Raw genomic sequence first — 22,004 nt, forward strand, 5'->3', positions numbered from 1 at the left:
TTCCTCAAAATAAAATAGCTAGAGTTTTCTACAGCAGAGACCATTTCTGACTGACTTATTTCTATATCTTAATGCTAACATAGTGCTTGGGAAATAGTAGGTACTGTATATATTTATAGATGAATTGGGGAGTGTGGCTTACATTTGAATCCACGCATGAATGACACATAGACTCTTCACTGCTCTACGACATGTACCTTTGGCCTTCTCTCTATGTGTACTTTAATCAGAAGTCTTATGATTTGGAACCCTCTTTGAAATTAGCAATAACTTCTTAATGCAACTTGTGTTACATTTTATATTCAAGGCAGGATCAAATACTGGAATGAATGAATGAAGGGATGAATGAATGAATAGATCTGTCAGAATTCGTACAGAGTCCTGGATTGATAATGTTTGTTGAAATTGAGTGTTTGCATAGCCATAGTTCTAATAAAGTTACTTTCTTTGGAAGATTATCTCAAGAGAAAAGTGACCAAAGAATAATCATAAAGCCTTGAATAAGATATTTTGAAGTATAATGATACTTGGCTTTTGGCTGGGAATCAATAATGGTTAAGACAGTTATTAGAGATTTTTACATGAAAATGTAGTGTTGGAGTTACTTGATTCTTTAACATTCTATAGTATTGGCCTCTAAAAGTTCAACATAGTAATATAGTCCGGTTGGGTTTTTCTCGTTTAAGAGCAAATAATGGCATGTGATACATTAGGTTTCTCGTTTGATAATTCAGAAAACAAAGCAAAAAACAGGCCTCAAATAAAATTCATTTGATCTTAAAAATGAGTATCACCATTACTTCAATTCTTTTAAAAAATGTTTAAATATTTTTGAAGGAGAAATTACATACAGTTGTCTTCTTTATTATTCATGGTAGTTACGTTCTCTCTAGTCACAGCCAACACTGGATTAGTGAATACTGAATTATTGCTCCTCCAAGAAATACGGGGTTAGATTCCTGCAAGCCTCTGGTCACAACATTTGCATCAACTGATCAGTACCTAATCTTGCTTTTGTGTGTTTCTTTTTAAACTTCTCTTGTTTAATGCATATAATTGATTCATTAACATTGAACTCGCAACCAACAGCATTTTAACCTGTACCTGAAAGAAACTTCTCTAACGTGCATACTTTTCTTGCAGTTAGGAATGCTAAACAGCACTTCACTATATTCGGGGGCTATTTATTTATTTATTGGGGTGTGTGTGTGTGTGTGTGTGTGTGTGTGTGTAATATAGTGATTCAATACTTCTATACATTACTCGGTACTCATCGTGATAAGTGTCCTTTTTAATCCTCCTCATGTACTTCACCCATCAGGGACCATTTTAATAGCAACACACAACTGAAAACACCAAACTGCAGGAAATGTGGTATTAAATATGCAGTAGAAAGAACAGTTGGTCGCAGGATGACAGCTGAACCAAGGAGGCAGAACACTGCCTTTTTGGGTTTCAGCTGGGAACTTGGACTGGATGGTTCCATTTTCCCCTCCATCTGTGCATGCGCCAGTCCGTGAATGACCAAAATACCACACGTATTGACTTGGGGTTAGCGGTAAATATTAACAAGTAGGTGCTTCACAAATACTGAATCCGTGAATGAGGATCAACTGTGTGTAAAATGCACAGATCTTAGACATACAGTTCAGTGGATTCTGATATTTATACGTAGGTGCCCAACCTCCAGTTGAGATATGGAATGTGTTCGTTACCTCAGAGAGTTTCTTTCTGAACCTAGCGTCCATTCCCACCTGCTCCCCTCTCTCGTAGGCATCTGCTGTCTTGATTTCTATCACCATAGGTTAGTTTTACTGTTCTGAGATGTAATACTTAAGGATTCATTCAGCGTTGGGGCACCTGGGTGGCTCAGTCAGTTAAGCGTCCGACTTCAGCTCAGGTCACGAGCTCGTGTTTGTGAGATGGAGCCCCACGTCGAGCTCTGTGCTGACAGTATGGAGGCTGCTTGGGGTTCTCTCTCTCCCTCTCTCTCTGCCCTTCCCCTGCTCACTCGTGCGCTCGCTCGCTCACTCGCTCTCAAAATAAATACGTAAACTTGCAAAAAAATGACACTTAATGAATCCCTTTTTTTTTTTTTCCATCTACATTCTTTCAGGCAAAAAAATGTACCACTAGTTGGTTCTTTTTTATTACTTAGCATTTCCTTGTTTGAATATGCACTGTGTGGTTATACAATTATTTTCAGTGTAGGCCTCTGATAAAGCTGCCAAAACATTTCCGTGCGAGTATTTTTGCAATATATATTCTGATTAGGGTGAGTAAATATTTAGGAGGGGAATTGTTGGGTGATAGGATTAACGTGCGTTTAACTTGGTTAAAAAACAAAACACCGCGGAGCTGCCAAAGAATTGTTCGAAGGGTTGTGCAACTTTATATCCCGCTAACAACGTATAACAGTTCAAATCGATCCTGATCTCAGCGAGCTAGTTCTTTTAGTTTTTAGCCCCTGAAGTGGGTAGAAAATTATATGTCATTGCGGTTTTAATTTCTCTGATAACTAGCAACACAGTGATAAAAAATGTCATGCAATGTGCTCTCCTCTCTGTACTTATTTATCTACCTTAAAGATTCCATTCATCAAGTGGCTCTTTCAAGACGAAAGCCTGTTTCAAAGTGGCCTTTAAGTCCATACCTGTAGAAGAAAGCCTTTGGCAGTCCCTTCAACTTAGGAAGATGAAGGAATTTTTGGCCTGCCCGAGCACCTTATTACGTGTTCTATCTGACCGCAAGTGATCCTATTTATAATGTGGTTTGGAAGATGGCACATACCAACGAGCAAGACTAAATGGTGTCAAGTTCCTTATGATACGGAATTTACAGATAATATGAGAAAGAGTGCATGGTATATTTATATAGAAATACCACCTTCTTCTTTTTTTTTCTTTTTATTGCATAAATGGGTAACTGAGAACTTACGGGATCTATCAGTAGCACATTGGAACATTACAACGGCCTAAAGATGGATTCCTATCCCAGGAGATTTTTCCCAGAATATTGAATATTGAGCAAAAGCCTTCAAATTCTAGTCGCTGTAATTTTATTTGAAGCCCTTTCAAACAGATGTTGCATGGTGGATTGCTACTATATTTTAAATGCTTTCTTTTTTTCAATATTCATTAAACTCGTCTTTTCTTCTTGTCTCTAATAAGAGGAACATCTGTTTCTTCTTGTTCAATCAGCACAACCATCTCAAGAGCCTTACTTTAAAAATAATACCATTAGAAAGACAGCCTAGATAGAATGTGCTTCATTAACATTCTGCATTTACTTCCAAAACAAGTGTTTCCAACAATTATAAGTTAGGGAAATGTTAGAGAAAATATTATACAGCAATTTAGTTATCTTATAGAAAAAAAAAAATTAAGACCAGAAACTGGAATAGGGTTTCAAAGATGTTAGTTTTAGGTTAAAAACTCTCTTTATAGGGGCACCTGAGTGGCTCAGTCGGTGAAGCGTCCAACGTTGGCTCAGGTCATGATCTCACAATTCATGGGATCGAGCCCTGCGTCGGGCTCTGTGCTGACGGCTCAGAGCCTGGAGCCTGTTTCAGACTCTGTGTCTCCCTCTTTCTCTGTCCCTCCTTGCTCGCACTCTCCTTCCTTTCCTCTGTCAAAAATCAACATTAAAATAATTAAAAAAAAAAAAAACTCTTGGTAAAAAGATCCATTTTCTTTTAGAATATGTAGTTGAAAAGTTTTTATTGCTATGAATTAATAACTGGAGATAGCTCTTATAAAATACTATCAAATAATCATTAAGTGTAAAGTTACATAAAAAATGTTGCATTAAGGTATATTTTTAAAACACAAAAACTTTGGAAAATATGTACTCCAGTTTTTATCGGTCTTCTCAAAGTTAGTCACTATGGGAAGTCCTTGCTTGGAATTCCATTTAATTTTGAGGAGTATGTCACAGACATTCAGAACCATATCTATTGAATAATCTAGTTAAAACACATACATAATTTGGGGAGGAGAAAGAAGACCTGGAACTATGAAAGAATAAGACCGATTTATTATATAGCTCAAAATTGGCTTAAATTAGCTTGAAAGTTGTTGACTCTGATATTAATAAGAGATACAATCAGCGACTTTGCCAAATTCCCAAATTCCTCACCACTGATATTGCATGATTGGATTTTATTTGGGGGGGAGGAGGGGATTTGTTCATAGAGAAAACCAAATTTTAATCCTTTCATGGTAATGAACACTTAGAGAATTAACAACCCAGGTTGATAGTTGGAGAGCTGGGCGGGCTGAATAAGAAAGAGTAGTTATGTACCGAGTGCTAACTGTGTATCAGGCACTGTCCTAGGTGATAAGGGATTCACAGGATCCTCAGGACAACCCAATGAGGTACACACTTGTGTTAGTCCTCTTTAATAGGTAAGGGGATTGAGGCACAAGGTCTGACTACAGTAGGTGGGCGGAAATGAGATTTGTGCCCAGATGGTCTGACTTCCGAATGGCTGCTGTGTGTATCCTGTGCTTCTGGCCCTCTGCGGGTGGGTCCTTGAGTCAGACACTCCTGGGCTCTCATCCTCTCTCAGCCTCTTACGGGGCTTGGTCCATGTGTGCCTGAATAGAATATGACCCAAATAGAGGGCGGTCCCCCATTTTTTCAACAAGATGATTAAGAGAGCCTTTTAACTAACTTGCGTGAAAAAGCTCTTAGTACTGTAAGTGAATGTGTGTGTAATATTTATGTAATTATTATGTGTTCTTAAAATTACATACATAAATAATGTAGGAAGCTTATTTTCCACTCTCAGTTTGTGGATATAATTTTGTTCTGATTTCTTCATATGCAGTATCATTTGGTATCAGTGTCTGTGTCCTAACTTTGCGAGTCATCCAATACCTTTTTGCAGAACAAATCACCATCACCTCTAAGTTATTTGTACCCAGGAATTTCTGTACATCTAATGTTGTCACTGCCATATTTTTCTAAGCTCCAAGTGCCCATTAGCATACTGCTAGGACACGCTTCTTTTTAGTGGTCTTGTATGTGTATATCTACGATTTCCACATTAAGACTTATTTTATTCATCTTGCCTAGAGGGTTTACTTATAACTACACCAATATTTGTAATTGTGAGGTCATAACTCCCCCCAAAATAATAAATTTAAGTCTTAGCTTCATTCTCTATAAAATGAGACTAATCAAAACTTAAAAATTTAACAAAAAAACCTTTTTTTTAATGTTTGTTTATTTTAGAGAGAGAGAGAGAGAGAGAGAGAGACAGAGTGTGAGCAGGGGAGGGGACAGAGAGAGGGGGAGACGCAGAATCCGAAGCAGGCTCTGGGCCCTGACCTGTCAGCACAGAGCCTAGTGCGGGTCTCAAACTCACAGACCGTGAGATCATGACCTGAGCTGAAGTTAGACGCTTAACCCGACTGCGCCACCTGGGCGCGCCCCCCCCCCCCCCAAAATTTTTGGTTTAATGATATGGGTATAAATACACTGCTTCCTAGGTGCCAAGCATTGTTTTAATGCTATAGAAATGCTAATTAATCTCCTCCTCAAAACAAATCTGTGAAGTGGATAGTGTTATTTTCATTTTAGAGAAGAGAAGCCTGAGGCACAGGGTGGTTGAGTAAAGTGCCCAGGCTGGCAAAGGGCCAGAGAAATGCAGGCAGCTTGGCTCCGGGATCAGTCCTCCTAATCCTCATGCTGCTTTCTGTCCTTCTGCTGTCTTGCTGTGTCTCAGGAGGTGTTAGCCATATGAGCCAGGGGTCTCTTTTCTAAGTATCACTGACCAGCATCCTTTCCATTTTGGTCTGGTCCCGAGCCACTGTGCAGACACCAGGACCCCTGCCTCCAGGAGTATGGGTCTCTGGTGAGTTTCTCCGTTTCCTGGAATGTTCCTTCATTCATTGGCTCTAGCACAGAGAGTGGAGGAATACCATGTCTTTAACAGCACATAAAAGTGCTGCTTTAATCCTGTGTTTTAATTTGGTCTTTGTTGTTTATGACTCACAAACTTGTAATAAAGCTTGAGATGGTGATACTTTTTTCTCTGAATAAATGTACTGGTATTTATTGCAAGTACCTGTCTTACAACAATGAGCTGATCGACCGTGGTGGTCTAAGTGAATTTCGTATATTGAATTCCAAAGGCTTTTAAGTTTAATTAATGTTCCATTTCATATGAATTAAAATTTGCTAAACAAAATTGTTTATTTAAAAAAAAATACCTTAAAGACGCCGTTCCTTATAGCTTTTTCTGAAGCAAAACTCATTCAGTACTGAGCCCTCCAAGTCACAGATGGTCCAGGAAATGATAAAGGTAAAAAATAAATTGGAGAAAGTTTGCAGGAGAGGTCACATATTTTAATTTTAGGGCTTATAACGTAAAAAGAGTGAACACAAAGTTCCCTTTGCTCAGAGTTTCACTAAGTATGGAAATGACTTAAATGAACACTCGTGGGCTTATTCTAATATGCCTTAGAGAAAATGTGTATTTGAACTCACACTTTTAATATAAAATTTTGATTCTAAATACAATTATAAGGATGCAGGAAAATACTAAAAGACATGTAGGATATTGCGGTGCCCCAAAAATCTGATGCTGCACATGCTTGAAAGTTGGCAAAGGAAACTGGGTGATGTGTCAATTATTTAATATCCTAATGGAGCATGGGACAAGGCCATCCTCAGGGGTGGTGGCAAACCGGAGTCTGCTTCGGATTTGTGTGTGTGTGTGTGTGTGTGTGTGTGCACGCACACGTGCATAGTATAAGAGTTCTGAAGGTGGATGCACAGAGGTTTTATAAGCTGTTTTGTTGTTTGTTTTGTTTCTGTTTGTTGTTTGTTAAGAGTTGAGCCTCTGCAACCAGATGGGAGTTTCAGTTCTAAGTTCTACCATTGATTAACTATGGGATGCTTACACTGTGTTAAATTCATTTCTCTTGCCTATTTACCTGAGGCAGTTCTAAATACTAATTTCTAAAACATCTTGTGTGAATTATAAACAAATCAAACACAAGTACTTGTCAAAGTGAGTAGCCTATAGAGCTTAGAACGCTGTATCTTTAAATACTTCCCTACACAGAAATAACGCAAGACTCTTCTTTAGAAAAAGACTTCCCACCATTATATTTTATAACATGTGTCTGAAGAAAGTTTTTAAAAAGCAGCATATTTTCTTTTGGGTGAGTGCATCATCCTTTTTCCCATGGAAGAATTGAACTTCGTATCTGGGAACCCATTCCTATCATAGATTGCTAAGGCGTACCTCTTGAAGATGAAAAATTCAAAACGATAATTGGAATTGAAATGAATAGAAATCACAGTGTAGACTGAAATGCAGCAGTGGCTGCCATCAACAGACTGCTTTTATCTGAGTTTTAATTCCTCTAGTATTTAAGTTTCTTGAAAAAAATAAAGTAACCTTTTAATTTTTCTCTGATTGAAATAAGAGACCTTTTGTAAACAATTAAGCTGATGATGTCCGTTTGCAAATTAATTGTAGGATGAAGAGATGTTCAAAGGAATTTTTAGAAAGGCAAGTCTGCTCTACTGTTTACAACAGGAAGATCTGTCAGCTAATGGTGTTTCCTATGTGACTTTTTCTGAATGTGTGATTATTTAGAATTAAATTGTGAGACTGGACATTTTTGTAGCACTGATGTCCTCGGGATCCGTGCGCCAAAATTGCGTTTCAGAGCAGAGCTCATCACATTATACAGGCAAAAACAAAAGCCAGAATCAAAACCATGCACTTCTACAGTTAATCAGCACGAGGCCCAGTTTTGTACTCTAAAGAAAAATGTTAGTGTTGTGTTCATCTGTTCTGTGGGAGAACCCTGAGTGTACCTACTGGAGAAGGAAATATTTCAGTAAACACTACCACTTGTCTGACAGCTAGCTGGTTTTAATTTTAGAATAAGACTTTACATTTACATAGTAATTTCACAGTACAAAAAAAAAAAATATATATATATATATATATATATATGCATATTATGCATTTCATAACTTGGAAGTTATTCAGTATTAATTACTTTAAAGCCAAGATTTTCTCTTTTCCTCCACTGAAATAAAATGTGCTCAATATGTATTACTAAATTAAAATTTAAGAATCCTAACGGGGCTCCCGGGTGGCTCAGTCGGTTAAGCATCTGACTTTGGCTCAGGTCATGATCTCGCAGTTCCGGAGTTCGAGCTGCGGGTTGGGCTCTGTGCTGACGGCTTGGAGCCTGAAGTCGGCTTCGGATTCCATGTTTCCTTCTCTCTCTGCCCCTCCCCTGCTCACGCTCTGTCTCCCTCCCTCTCAAAAAAAAAATAAACATTAAAAAAATGTTTTTAATCCTAAAAAGAAATACCTGCGGTGTGGGTATTTGTCATGATATTTATCAGTATGACGCCAATAAATGTTACATACATGTGACCATCTTAGAAGCTCCAACAGACTTTAATTTTTCTCATTAAAATGGGTTTCAGTTTAATAGCATAAGCCAACCACCAGTTTATGCTTTTTCTGCAGAGGGCCATGCAGTAAATAGTTTAGGCTTTGTGAGTGATTAACAAGTCTCTGCAGCAGCTACTTGGCTCTGTCTTTGTAGATCAAGACCGTATGTAAACAAACGAGCCTGCCTGTATTACAACAAAACCGTGTGTGGGCCCTAAAATTTCAATTTTATATCATTTTCCCATGTAATTTATTATTACTCCTTTTATGCATTTTCACCTCCTTAAAGTTGTGAGAACTGTTTTCAGCTCTCAGACCCCACAAAAACAGATGGCAGCAGGCCAGCGAAGGCCCCTAACCTGATTTGTAAACCCCTGATCGGAGGCTAGGAGCCGTCGTCTGTGCCCTCGTTGACTTCATTCTTAGATGCTTCTACCTGCTAGGCCTCTCTGCCTTTTGTGAATCTGCAGTGGATCTTCCAAGTAACTTCTTCCTGTGGATGCTCAAGTATTCTGTCTGGAGTAAACTGGACCACAATCCCTTACCTTTGCCGTAATAGCCTAGGCCAGGTTGAAAGAAAGTCACTCTGACCCTCTTAGACTTCTTTCTGTCTCTCTGCGTGTTTCATAAATTCTTTCCAGATGCTGACGTCCGGTGGCTTATCTCCTTTGTCTACGCCTTAATTTTCTAATTATTCTTTGTAACATGAACACAAACTAAACAAAACCTTCAAGTCATTGTCTGTCTAATGGAGAGCTTAGAAGAATGTTTGTTTCCCAAGATCCTTGTCCTAAGCAACAATGGAACGTGGTTGCTAGGGTTGGAGCTGTTAATTTATTTTTGTTGGGTTTTTGTTGTTGTTGTTTAAATGTAACCTAATTCATTATAAAGAAATTTTATTTATAAATGACCAGACAACCCTAGTATTATTTCTCATGTTTATTAGTGGTTAATTAGCACATATTCACGTATGTTTTTAGTCCTTTATTTCTATAAACTATGTATATCTACTTGTCAGATGTGATTATTGAGATAAAATAATAGTACAAAAAAAGTTCTTAAAAACAGAAAGAGACATTAGATAAAAGTTATAAACCCATTTTATTACCTGAGAGTGGCTTCTGGTAAACCTAATCATAAAATAAGTAAGTTAAAATAGTTCTGGGGCATCTGGGTGGCTCAGTCAGTTAAGTGTCCGACTTCGACTCAGGTCATAATCTCATGGTTTGTGAGTTTGAGCCCCGCGTCGGGCTCTGTGCTGAGAGCTCAGAGCCTGCTTCAGATTCTGTGTCTCCTTCTCTCTGCCCCTACACCACTTGTGCTCTGTCTCTGTCAAACATAAATAAATGTAAAAAGAAAAAAAAATTTTTTAATAGTTCATCATCACCTCCCAAACAGCTTTGTTTATCCCATTCGCTTTCCCAGCTACCAATGGCACATGAATAATTATTTTCCTACTGATTGGTTGTTTTGCCTTATCTTTCCAATGGAAGATGAAATCCCTTATATTAAAGAAGCATGATATCCGTTGCAAATAGCCCAGAATTTTTCTAGATGAAAATATATAAATTTTTACCAGTAAAAATGGTAAAATCTGACCTTGTTGATATTGAAGGTTGTTTTAAACTGTACAATCTTTAGAAAATAAATTTACTGTTTTTCTTAACAGGTTCTGGGTTGAATGATGGACAGTGGCACGAAGTTCGTTTCCTAGCCAAGGAAAATTTTGCTGTTCTCACCATTGATGGAGATGAGGCCTCAGCAGTTCGAACTAACAGTCCTCTTCAAGTTAAAACCGGCGAGAAGTACTTTTTTGGAGGTAAGACCGCCATTTTTTATTGGTTAACGAATACGCTGTTAAAGTTTCAGTGAAGTTTGATTATGAAGTATTTATAGTTGATTCAGTAGACTCAGCAGATCTCAGGAAGAAGACCAAACTCTTATTCCGTGAGCTGAAATGCAAGTGGCAAATTTATGCTTCTTCATGATAAAGGTATTCATATGATGTCATGATGTCACCATATTCTTCTAGTTTAATTCGAATATTCAAACTGTAAAGCATGAGATTCTGAGTCCATTCATTCTCATAATACTATCTTCAAGAATCAGGTCCTTGGGTTATGTATTAGTCACCTATTACCGTGTAATTACTTACTCCAAAACTTAGTGCCTTAAAACAACATTGTCTCACAATTACTCTAGATCATGAATTCAGGAATAGTTTAGCAGGCTGATTTTGACTCAAAGTCCCTCATGAGGTTATTATACCCAAGCACCTGTCTGTGACTGCATCATTTCAAGCCCTGACTGGGTTCGAGAGTATGTTTCCAGGAAGGTGCACTCACTACGGTGACAGTTGGTGCTGGTTGTTGTCTGGGGCACCTTGGTTCTTCTCCACCTGTCTCTGATTTTGGGGGGCTGGTCTTCCTCAAGCCAAGAGAGGAGGGGAAAGCCAGGAAAAAAGAGAGAAAGTTTCCAAGATGGAAGCTGAAGTTTTTTTCTAAGCTCGTCTTGGAAGTGACATGCCATCACTTCTGTTATACACAGTTTGTTAGAAGTGAATCATTCGATCCAGCCTACCCTTAAAGGTAGGGGGTGACATGAGGAGACGTGTAATGAGAACATCTTAGAGGCTGCTGACCGCAGGTTGACTTATAGGAAAGCCATCTTATTACACATATCTTGGCTCTTAAGCAATGAAAAAATTAGTAAAAAAGAAGGTTCTCTTAAAACAGTCAATCCTAATATATGTGAAAAAGTGTTGCATGGGCCTGGGAATATTTTTTTAATTTGAAAAATGTATTCTGACAGATTTTTTTAATCATTAATGAAATGTGGGGACATCTTTTTATTAAAATGTTAGGTGTTTTGTTTAAATCAATATATCTTTCACTACATTATTGTCTCCTCATCCTAAATCACTCAATATGAGATCTGAAAAATTGCTTTCTTAGAAGAGGCTTGGTTAAACTTTAAAAAACATAGGTGTACATATATCTGCCTCTGAAAATATATTTATTAATCGCATGTATTTATTTAAATACTTGTATATCACTATATTTATATATATTTCTATTATTAGAATAAGCCTATTTGAGAGCACTTATCTTGTATATCTTATTCCTTGTTGTATCCTCTAAGGCCTTAGAAAAATTCCTGGCATTTAGATGACCAATAAATATGAATGAATTGGTAAATGTAGAAAAATAAGCAAGGCAAGCACTCTACTTCCAGTTGTTTAAAAGAAGAAATAGAAGGGGCACCTGGTTGTCTCAGTTGGTTAAGCATCCGACTTTGGCTCAGGTCATGATCAGGTCATGATCAGGTTTGTGAGTTTGAGCCCCACATCGGGCTCTGTGCTGACAGCTCAGAGCCTGGAGCCTGCTTCGGATTCTGTCTCCCTCTCTCTTTGCCCCACCCTCACTCACACTCTGTCTCTCTCTCTCAAAAATAAAGAAACATTAAAAAACAAGAAAAGAAAAGAAAAAATAGAAGCCCACAGAGCTCTACTGACCTGCCACTGCGTGTGTGGTCAGCAAGGGAACTCCAGACCTCGGACTCCTGTAGCAGGGTGTTTCTCCCTATACATCATGATACAATGAAGGGTGACAAGTCAGAGACAAAAGACCTGAGCTAGAGCCCTCTTTCTTGAATATTCCATTGTGTTCACTGGAAGTTCAAACTACGTCTTCAAAAAGGCTCTCAATAAATATTTGATGAATGGGTGAAAGTCAGACATGATGTTTTATGAGGGAATAAACTAGGGCTTACTGATGTGCAAAAAAGCAGCCCAACACCCCAACTGGTTTTCCTGCAAAAACATATTTAATTTGATGGGCTTTTGGCCAACAGTTTCCATTGCTGACATAGAAAATGGATCACAGTAGTCAGTTGGAAAGCTATTGATAATCCCTACCCATCCAAATGACAGTGGAATATCTTTGGCCATGGATGAGCATGCTGAAAGCCTAAGTTCAGAGCACAGTTTTGATCTCTTTCCATCTAGATGGGAAACTTAAGAGCTGTAACCAACAATTTTAAGGTACAACGTTTATGAGCTATGAGGGCTTTATAGTATGCTGTTTCCTATTGCTTTACAGATTTTTGTTTTCAACTCCAGTGGTCAGGAGCACTCCCTCTTGGGCCTTTGGTCTGCCACTGGGAAATGCTATTAGCAAATGATCATGACACATCTTTGATTGTATCTTCATTAGCTCAATCCTTGAAGTATGTGAGAAACACCAGAGGAACTCGTTACATTTCTGAATTCTCGGCCCCCTCTCCTAGAACTCAATGCAGAATGCTGGGGGGGGGAAAAAGAATTCTCAGCTTCAACTTTTTTCTCATTTCCACAAATGATCTTGAGGAACAGAATTAGAGATCAACCTTAGCCAATTCGCATGCACGTCTTTCAAATTCTTCTGAAAGACAACATCAGTCACTGGAAAGTGAGATAAGTGAGAATTCGCTACTCTTGCATAGCCACCATAGAACAGTAACAGGAAGTCACAGGCCACAGTTTGGTGCCCATACAGACATGTATCGAATGAGCATTTTTATTAGCAAGCTGGAACAACGAACGCAGTTAATGCCAACTCTTCTGTGAGTTCAGTGAAGTCCTAGCTCTCTGACTTGCTTTACCTTGAAAAAAAAATGTTCTCTCTGGGCAACTTTAGCAGTATTCTAGAAGCGGGATTCAGCTACACCCAGCCAGTGGCAAGCAATAGAAAGGCTCCTAAGTTGATGGCTGGCACAGGATCGTTAAGCAATCCAGACTCCAGAACCGTCCCCAAGGCTTCAGGTCACAGGTGCCCTTGTCTTATGCCATCTTCACACAGGCTATAGGTGTCTGTGAAAGATGGCTTGTCAAGCTTCATAAATTTAACATCTTTAATTTCACCACTGAGATATCTTTCCTAACATTTATCTAACATTTATACTGATTAACAAAGCACTAATTTCACCAAAGAAAACCCAATTTGGCATTTAGTAAGTTGATGAGAGGAATAGGTAGGAGAAATCCTAAAGTAGCTGTCTCTGGAATGGCTGCAGCCTGTCTGATAGAATGTTCATGACCGCCTCTGGCATGTGGCTTTCAGATTAGAATGATAGCTACTTCTGGATTGTAATTCACACACACACACACACACACACACACACACACACCTTCCTATTGTCTGTGATGAAAAATTTTAAATTAGTTGTTAATATCATAATGAAAACATCTCAAATGTTAGTGTAGTGGAAAGGTCTAAAATATGAGCTTTGAAACATACATATCTGGTTTGGGATTGTGGTTTCACTTAGTTGAAAGATCATTTTAATAATTTATCTTACTTCTTCATCCATTAAAAGGCCATAGAATAACCTGTTAAACCCAGGGTCTGTCTCCAGGAGATGCTAAATGCTGACTCCCTTTCTAATCCATCTGGAGTCTTTATTTAACTCATTCAAGGACAGCCCCTTCCAAGGAGGATTTGAGACTTGAGACCACGTGCTCATCTAAAGGCTCTGACCAACTTCTGCACTAATCAAAGCATTCCTTCCTCCTTGGGAAAAAACAAATTGTTTTCCTCCGAGGTGAAAGCCCTAAATAAAGGCTGGCTGGCCTCATCACTCAGTTACAGGCTCCTAAACATGTACACACTTTGTTTCCTTTGAAGTAAAGCCCTGGTCATGTAGCTTCTATTTTTTACTGCTGTTTCCTACCAGCGTGGAGCTTTATCTCTCCATGCCTGTGCCTTGCTAATCCCAGAGAACGTCTTAGTTCTCCTCTGTAACACTCGTGATCAGATGTTTAAACACCAAGAATTCTTTTGCCTTGTTCTTTCTTGGGAATAAACAGAAAAAGAAACAGATTATTCATTTGGGATGTTTCTTCAGCAGGAGTTATTTTGGTCGCTTTAATTTTTTTTTCTCTACCACCCAACTGGAATTACTTTTGATAACACTTCATTAATTTTAATAGTCAAAGGAAATGTATTTATTGACTGCTTACCTGGTAATAGGCTTTGTGACACAGGTCAGAGCCCATGGTCATAAGAGATATAGAAGGATTTGTAAATTTCTAAATGTTCTCAGGGTTGGTATTTTTTTATTATTATTATTAGTATTATCCTGTTGCTTTCATTTGAAAGGAAAAGGAGCTGTGGGCTGACGAGAGAAGAGGTAAGAAAGTTCCAGAGCCAATCTTTCTGGAAGGGGGTGACTGCTCTCAATGACTTTCCTTCCAAACATACTTTGATGGTTTCATTTATATTTTTTGTCATAGAACTGGGATCCAAGCTCATTCATTTATATCCAAAGAGATTACAGAGCCCCTAACATAACCCACGTATTATGCTAGATGTTGGCCATATGCCATAACCAAAAAGAAGACGAATCTGCACCCTCGTGGGATTGAGTTTTTGCTTTCACAGCAACATGCGTCTGACCTTTATAAAGTTGTCATCTTATATTGTTTGCATGATTCTCTTACTAATGTTATAGCTGCTCTGATCTCCATGTAGGGAAACCTCTGTTTCGCACTTAAGACCTTTCAGCCAGTTGGATGAGGCTCACGTTATCAAAGTTATTTACATTTACTTAAAGCTGGTTGATAATAGACATTAACCACATTTGCAAAATGCCTCCACAGCAACACCTAGAGTCGTGTTTGACTGAATACCTGGGTATTATAGCCTATCCAAGTTGACACATAAAATTACCCATTACAGGGTTTTCTATATCCTGGATTCAAGACATCAAATAAAATGATAACCAAGTGTCTGGTTTAATGTACAGATAAGGGAAAACCAGAAACTGCCTTTTATAGTTTTCCAGTTATAATTTCCAAGTCTTCTACATGCTTAGTTTTCTACTTTGTTTCATTTCATACTTTCTCAGGTTACCTCTTTTATTCCCTCTCTTTGCAACACATTAACTGAGACAAAATTGATAAATGCTAAAACCCGCCTATTTTAAGTGTACAATTCAGTGAGTTTCTGTAAATGTATACAGCAGTGCAGCCATCACTAAATACTTTGTCAAATATTTAGACAAAATTTCTGACACAGAGTAGGTTCTCAATGTCTGTTTATTCACGGAATAAATTAATCAATAGTCCCATAAGTATGCATTTGCTACTTATATGCACAAGGGACTAGAGGACTTTTCATCCCCACATAGGTTGTCAGCTTCTGCCATATGTCCCACACTCTCAAAAAATTTAGGTCGGGGATACTGATTGTGCTCACATAGAATGGCCATTATCGTGTTTGGTATTCTGCTATCATATTTGGCAGTTATAACCCTTCAGGGTCTGGAAGAGAAAATAATTTGTATCTGATCAAATGCAATTTTTTTTTTAATCTAAGCGTACTTACATGTATGACTAATACGTAGTACAGCCAGGACTTAAATAATTTCACTTAGTGAATATTTACTAAAACCTGGCATTATTACCCATACTGGAGCAGTGCACAAGTTAGAAAAAAATACGTGCTCTGAAAAGGTTACATTCCAGTCAAGATAACACATTGGTAAAATGAGTGTATTTTGGAGACAGTAAGTGAGGGGAGGGATGGGACGTCCGTAGGAGAGGGGTGTTGAGTATTGTCACCTGACATAAGCTGGCCAGAGGCAGCCTCAATCCAGAAGCTGGCCTCTGGACCAAGAGCTCAAGGGGGTGAGGAGATACGGGAGGAGAGCGTCCCTGGGAGAGAGAAAAGTAAGTGCAAGTGTGTGTCCAGGTGGTGAGGGAGTGGAGTGGAGTGCTTGAGGAAGGGAGGCCAGCATGGCTTTAGGAATGTGAGCCCTCAGAGGCTGGGTTGTGAGGGGTCTGTTACACTCAGTGAAATGGGAAGGCATGTGAGGATTGGACCAGGGGAGTGGGGTGATCTAATTGACATTTCTTGGGATGCCGTTTTCAGAAAACAGCATAATCGAATGAGGGAGCACAGTGGAGACTATGGTAATAATCCAGATAAAGACAGGTAGAGACTGGGTGATAGCAGCGGAGGGGATGGGAAATGAAAATTCTGAATCCGTCCTTGGAGGTCAAGCCAACAGGACTTGCCCACAGGTGGGATATATACACGCAGAAGAGTCAAGGATAACACCGGTGTGCCTGACAGAAAGTCTATCCCACACATCCGTCCTCCTTCCCCTTCTACTCAGTGGGGTCCGCTTGGCAGTGTTTCCCTAAGAATCAGTTCTGACATGTGCATCATACAGTACTGAATGTGTTTGTCTGTGCAGTGACCTGTCATCCCTCCTCCAAGATCAGCCATGACCTCCCCCCTCACTTTCCCATGTGCCTGCATTCTCTTTCTCCTGGGTTGCCTGGATGGGATCTGACTCGGTTCCCAAATCTCTCCGGTCTTTGCCAGATGCTCTTTTGCTATATCACCTTCAGGATTTAACAAGGGTCAAGAATCTATTGATTTAAAATCAGCTCTTGTGGGGTGCCTGGGTGGCTCAGTCTGTTAAGCATCCGGCTTCGACTCAGGGCATGATCTCACAGTTCTTGGGTTAGAGCCCCGTGTCGGGCTCCGTGCTGACAGCTCAGAGCCTGGAGCCTGCTTTGGATTCTGTGTCTCCCTCTCTCTCTGCACAACACCCCCTTCTCAAAAAAGAAAAAAAAAAAACATTAAAAATAAAATAAAATCAGTTCTTGTAAACTGAAATTCCAATCTGTCTCTTATTGAAGGGAGCACAGTGCTGCTCGGAAACAGACAAGCAGAGGACAAGGCTAACTAAGCACCCGCTATAAAATAAATGGCCTTTAAAAATATTAGTTCATGTGCAATGTCTTAGTGGATGTACTGTCACCTTGAAAGTATGGTCTCAGCATAATCTTCTCCTGCTTTTTGTCCCATCCATGGCCCAACTACACTGAGGTTGGAGGGGTTAGCAGATAGGCTATTTATTGTCTTTTTACAAATAAAATGAAAGCTCACTATCATCCACATTTACACAGTGCTGAACATGATTTATTGTTGGAAGACTTGAGTTCCCCATCTTTTGTGGAATATGCATCCCTTTGAAATACAAATTCAATATTGTAAATGGCAGGAGTCAACTTTTTATGATCAACTAACAGTTTATTAAATCTCAGAATGAGAAATGAAGAAATCATAACTTAGAACCTCTGAGATTCCTGTAAATTGTTAATAGTTTCTTTGATTTGGATTGACTAGCATTATATATATAATAATTGGAATTCATTTTTTCTTTAATTGCTTCCAAACCCATGTATTAACTTTTGTATAATAAATATATGTGTGTATATTTTTTCTTCCTTTTGTGCTTTTACTGTTTCACCCTGGATCAATAATACAATATTATTATATTACGTAAAGCATTATATTGTTTTTCTCCTTTCAGCTTTAGAGAGTTGACCCATCCTTGAATGTAGTGAGTTAACCTAGAAACTTTCTCAATTATGAATTTCTTAAAAAGGACTTGATTGTACAAAAACAACTACTTACCTATGTAAGTCTTTAGATCACTATTTGCTATTCTATGCAAATTCATCCCCCCACTTAAAAAAAAAGTATATTTTTAAGTCTCTCTTTCCATCGAGGACATTAATAAGGAGAGACACATTTCTTTTTCAATCTAATTCCCAAAGTACTTTTGGTTGTTTTAGTTTGTTTTCCAATTATATGCATAAAAGAAAGGGGCAGAGAAGAGGAAGGGAATTGCGCAATGAAATTGAATATATTAACTTCATCAGGAACTGTTTCCCTGTAGGAGATAAGAAAGTATTCATTATGTAGCCCCAAATTCCTAAGACCTTTATATATCTCCTAGAAATAAAATTTGTTTAGAGCTGGGATTCGGTCTAATTAGAGTTATTGTGATAGTCTATGCGCCTTCACTTTTTTTCTGGCTCTGTGAATGGCTTGCACTGGGAATATTCAGATTTAAGACAGAATTGTAAGTAGTTTTCCAAATAACAAAAATCATGGAATTATAAAAACTCTTTGACTTTCAAGAATTGTTTTAACCCTGAGGCTGTTTATCACTGGTACTTTCTGCTTTCTTCTTATATTAATTTTGCTACTGATTAAAATCAGTAGACTTAAAGAACATAATGTTCTGACTGTGGAAATAATATAGATTGCTCTACAGGTATGTAAATTAAATATGATTTTTTCTGCGTGTATTTTTGAGAAAGTATTTTCCATATCTAAAATGCTCCTAAGTTGAAAATAAAAACAGCTAAATTTTAAAACAGTGGTGTCTATCTGGTGCAAATATGTGATATGTATCAAGTTATTACTTGAGGATCGTAAATGTTTCTACAGATTATCTTAATCATTGATTTTATAATGTTTTTATCAAAAATCCCAGAAAAAACAAAAGAAACCCGTGTGTGTGTGTGTGTGTGTGTGTGTGTGTGTGTGTGTGTGTATATACACACACCCATATATATACCCATATGTATATATTATTTTTTTTCATGACTAATGTGTCTGTTTGGTACTCTAAGAAGCAGAGGTTAAGATGGAGTTAGCCATTTGAAAGATTTAACCAGGCAAAATGCCTCTGATGGATACAAGGGTTAAAGAAGAAGAGAAGGTCTGACACCTGAGGGGGGAGAGAGGAAAAGGGGGATCGAGTCAGGAAGAGCCCCCAAGTGCTGGTAGTGTTGGCCATGATCCCTCGCAAAATTGCCTATTAGCATCTATCATTAAATGGAAATGCCTGGACCTTGGTCCTCTTACCAAAGTGAGTAGTTGTCTAGAGCAGTCTGGCCTCAGCAGAAGGGCATCTCTAGACTCTAATTATACCAGCCAACACTGATCCTCAAACAGGAAGGGAGATGTGACAAGCATCCCTCCTTGGCCACCACAAGCATAAGTGAAAACAAAAGATAGTTCTAGAAAGTCCTTTCATAGTATTCCTTTACAAACCAGAGAAAAGTGTGCTTGTTTGTTTTGGTATAGTTGGTATTTCCATTTACAGAAATAATTCCCTATGGCCAAACGGAGGAAATGATTGCAGGGTACTTATTTTTAAAAACTGCTGAAAATTCAAATAATGATTTTGCTATATATGCAGGAAGAAAACCCAAAATGGAAGCCAATGGCCTGTGATTGTGCTGGTCTATAATTGTTTATTTTGTTTGCCTACCTTCTCATGTATAAGAGGCTTCTAGGGTGTTTTGGGTTTTTGTTGGTTTGTTTGTTTTGGTTTTAATGCAGTGTTGTGCTGCATCCTTAAGTAAAAGTTTGATTCGGTAGGTTTGAGGTTGGGCCCAGAAATGTGCATTTTAACCAAGTATTTCGATGAACTCCTTTTCTTTTTTTAACTACTTTATTGAGATATAATTCACACACCATAAAATTCGCCATTTAAAGTATACAATTTAGTGTTTTTTTGTGTATTCTCAGAGTTATGTAACTATAACCACACTCTAATTTTTGGTCATTTCCATGACCCCGAGCAGAAACTCATTAGGAGCAACTCTGCATCCTCCTACAGTATCCCCCAGCCATAGGCAACCACTATTCTGTTTCTGTGTATAGATTTGCCAATTCTAGGCATTTTATAAATGGAACCATATATGAGATTGTCTTTCACGATTGGCTTCTTTCATGTAGCATGATGTTTTCAAGGTTTATTCAATTTTAGCATGTATCACCACTTTATTCCTACTTTCAGTAGTGTGAATATAGTTCCATTGTATGGGTATACTACGTTTTTCAATCCATTCATCAGTCGATGGACCTTGGGTTGTTTCCACTCTTTGGCTATTATGAATAAGGCTGCTATGAACACTTGTGTACAAGTTTCTGCATGTATGTATGTTTTTCTCACTCTTGAGTATGTAACTGGGAGTGAAATTGTCAAGTCTTATGGTAATTCTCTTTTGTGAACCTGCTAAAATCTTTCCCGAGTTACCTCAGTGTCTGTAGTTTTCTCTCCACACTTAAAGAGCACTAATTTAACTAAAGATTTGGGGATCCGAATGCAGGAAGCAAAAGAGCTATTTCTTCTATCCCAACAATGAAAATTCTAGATTCCACAAATGGAAGCAAGGATTAGAAAGAAAAATAATATGAGACATGAGAAAATAATAAAAGACTGAGTAAAGATTTGAGACTAGCGTCAGTAAGTGGAAAGTTAGAAATACAAAACATTGGAAGGAAACAAAGATTTTTTTCTATCTAGATAGGAACAATCTCTAAAGTTGAAAAAAATTCTCTTGTAAGGTGGTAGAGAAAATAGTAGGATGAACAAAGTGGATCTTAGTGAGATTTATTTATAAAAACAAAGCAGCTTTAAACATAACTGAATCAGAAGGAAGAACTTTTACAGGTATCATAGAAGAGATGTGGCTCAAGTTAAATTACCTAAACGCGAAACAAGAAACACCAGGCGGAGGGAATGGGAGAGAAATAATAAAATTTGTCAGGATTTATTTTTAAAAGTGCAAATGGATAAAATAAAAATCTTTTGACATAACACTTGTATTTAATTATATATTGTTTTTAAAGTTGCTAATACACACACACACACACACACACACACACATATATATATTTTAATTTAACAGAAATTTATTTTTGCCTAGTGTTAGATAGAGTTTGCTTTCTGGAATAGAATGTCCACAAATGTGGATAAGTTTAGTAAAAGAAGGCTTCTTGTTGTGTGAAGAATTTCATCATTGTTAGTCATTCTTTTAAAAACCAGATAGTGGGAAGAATTGGCAGTGTGTAGCACCATCAGTGTGCAAAATATCCATTTTCACCCGTCTTCCCATACATGGAACATTTTTATGTTTCCTCAAGGAGGACCAATCCAAAATCTCATTCATTATTGCATCCAGCTCCAGCCCACATCTCTGAACGGTGTGTAGACCTCTACGTTAGGGCAACGTTTGATTCCTTCTGGTCTCACGAGGTATAAATTAAAGACCTGATAACTGTACTGCCCACTTCCCCCACGGAAAATAAAGGTATAAGAAACCTAGCTTTTACTAGTCCACAGTAGTTTTTAAATCTTGTTAGTCGGGAAGAGCAAGGGACCCCTTTCCCAGTGCCCTCCGTGACCCTAGGTTTCACTCTCTGAGAGATCCCTCCTTGGCCATCATTCTGCATGGCCATCTGAAGAGGGCGTTCAGGTTGCGCCCTTCTCGTGGGCTGCCTGCTCTCGTATGCTGATAGAGACTTGGACTCCTAGAGACTGCTTTGCTCACTGAGTGGGCTCAGCTTGTTGCGGGCCATGCTTCTGGTCTCCTTGGCAACATGATTCCTCGGAGACATGTGGTCTTCTAATTTGTTTCTTTAAGGTGGTTCTCTGTGCAAGAAACCACATCTAAACATCTGTTCTTGATGTAGCTGTAAGCCTGGTGCCTCCGTGCTTTTCCTTACCTCTGTGTCCCGCCACTTCCCAGCGGAGGTGTATCACTTCTCACTTGGAGAGAATTTGCTGATCTCTCCTTTTCCAAATCTCTCCACCCTGTCAACTCAGTGCCTCCTCTGAACCTTGAGGCTTTGAGACCGAATCGCCCTTGATTGGATGACAATAGCATAAATCTGATAATTGCCATAAAACTGTTTTCCATTGTCTGGTAAAC

The 22,004-nt window shown here is 38.4% G+C and overlaps 1 protein-coding gene across 1 annotated transcript in view; it reads left to right on the plus strand.

The window, feature by feature from the left end:
• CNTNAP2 (contactin associated protein 2) overlaps positions 1-22,004 on the plus strand; it is a 1,969,961-nt gene that overhangs the window by 1,049,934 nt on the left and 898,023 nt on the right. The window contains exon 9 of the mRNA XM_060633381.3: positions 10,104-10,253. Within this exon, the coding sequence (XP_060489364.1) occupies positions 10,104-10,253 (150 nt within the window). The remainder of the gene's footprint in view (positions 1-10,103; positions 10,254-22,004) is intronic.

The sequence above is a fragment of the Panthera onca genome, chromosome A2 (assembly GCF_046562875.1).
Source record: "Panthera onca isolate mPanOnc1 chromosome A2, mPanOnc1 haplotype 2, whole genome shotgun sequence".
Lineage (NCBI taxonomy): Eukaryota > Metazoa > Chordata > Mammalia > Carnivora > Felidae > Panthera > Panthera onca.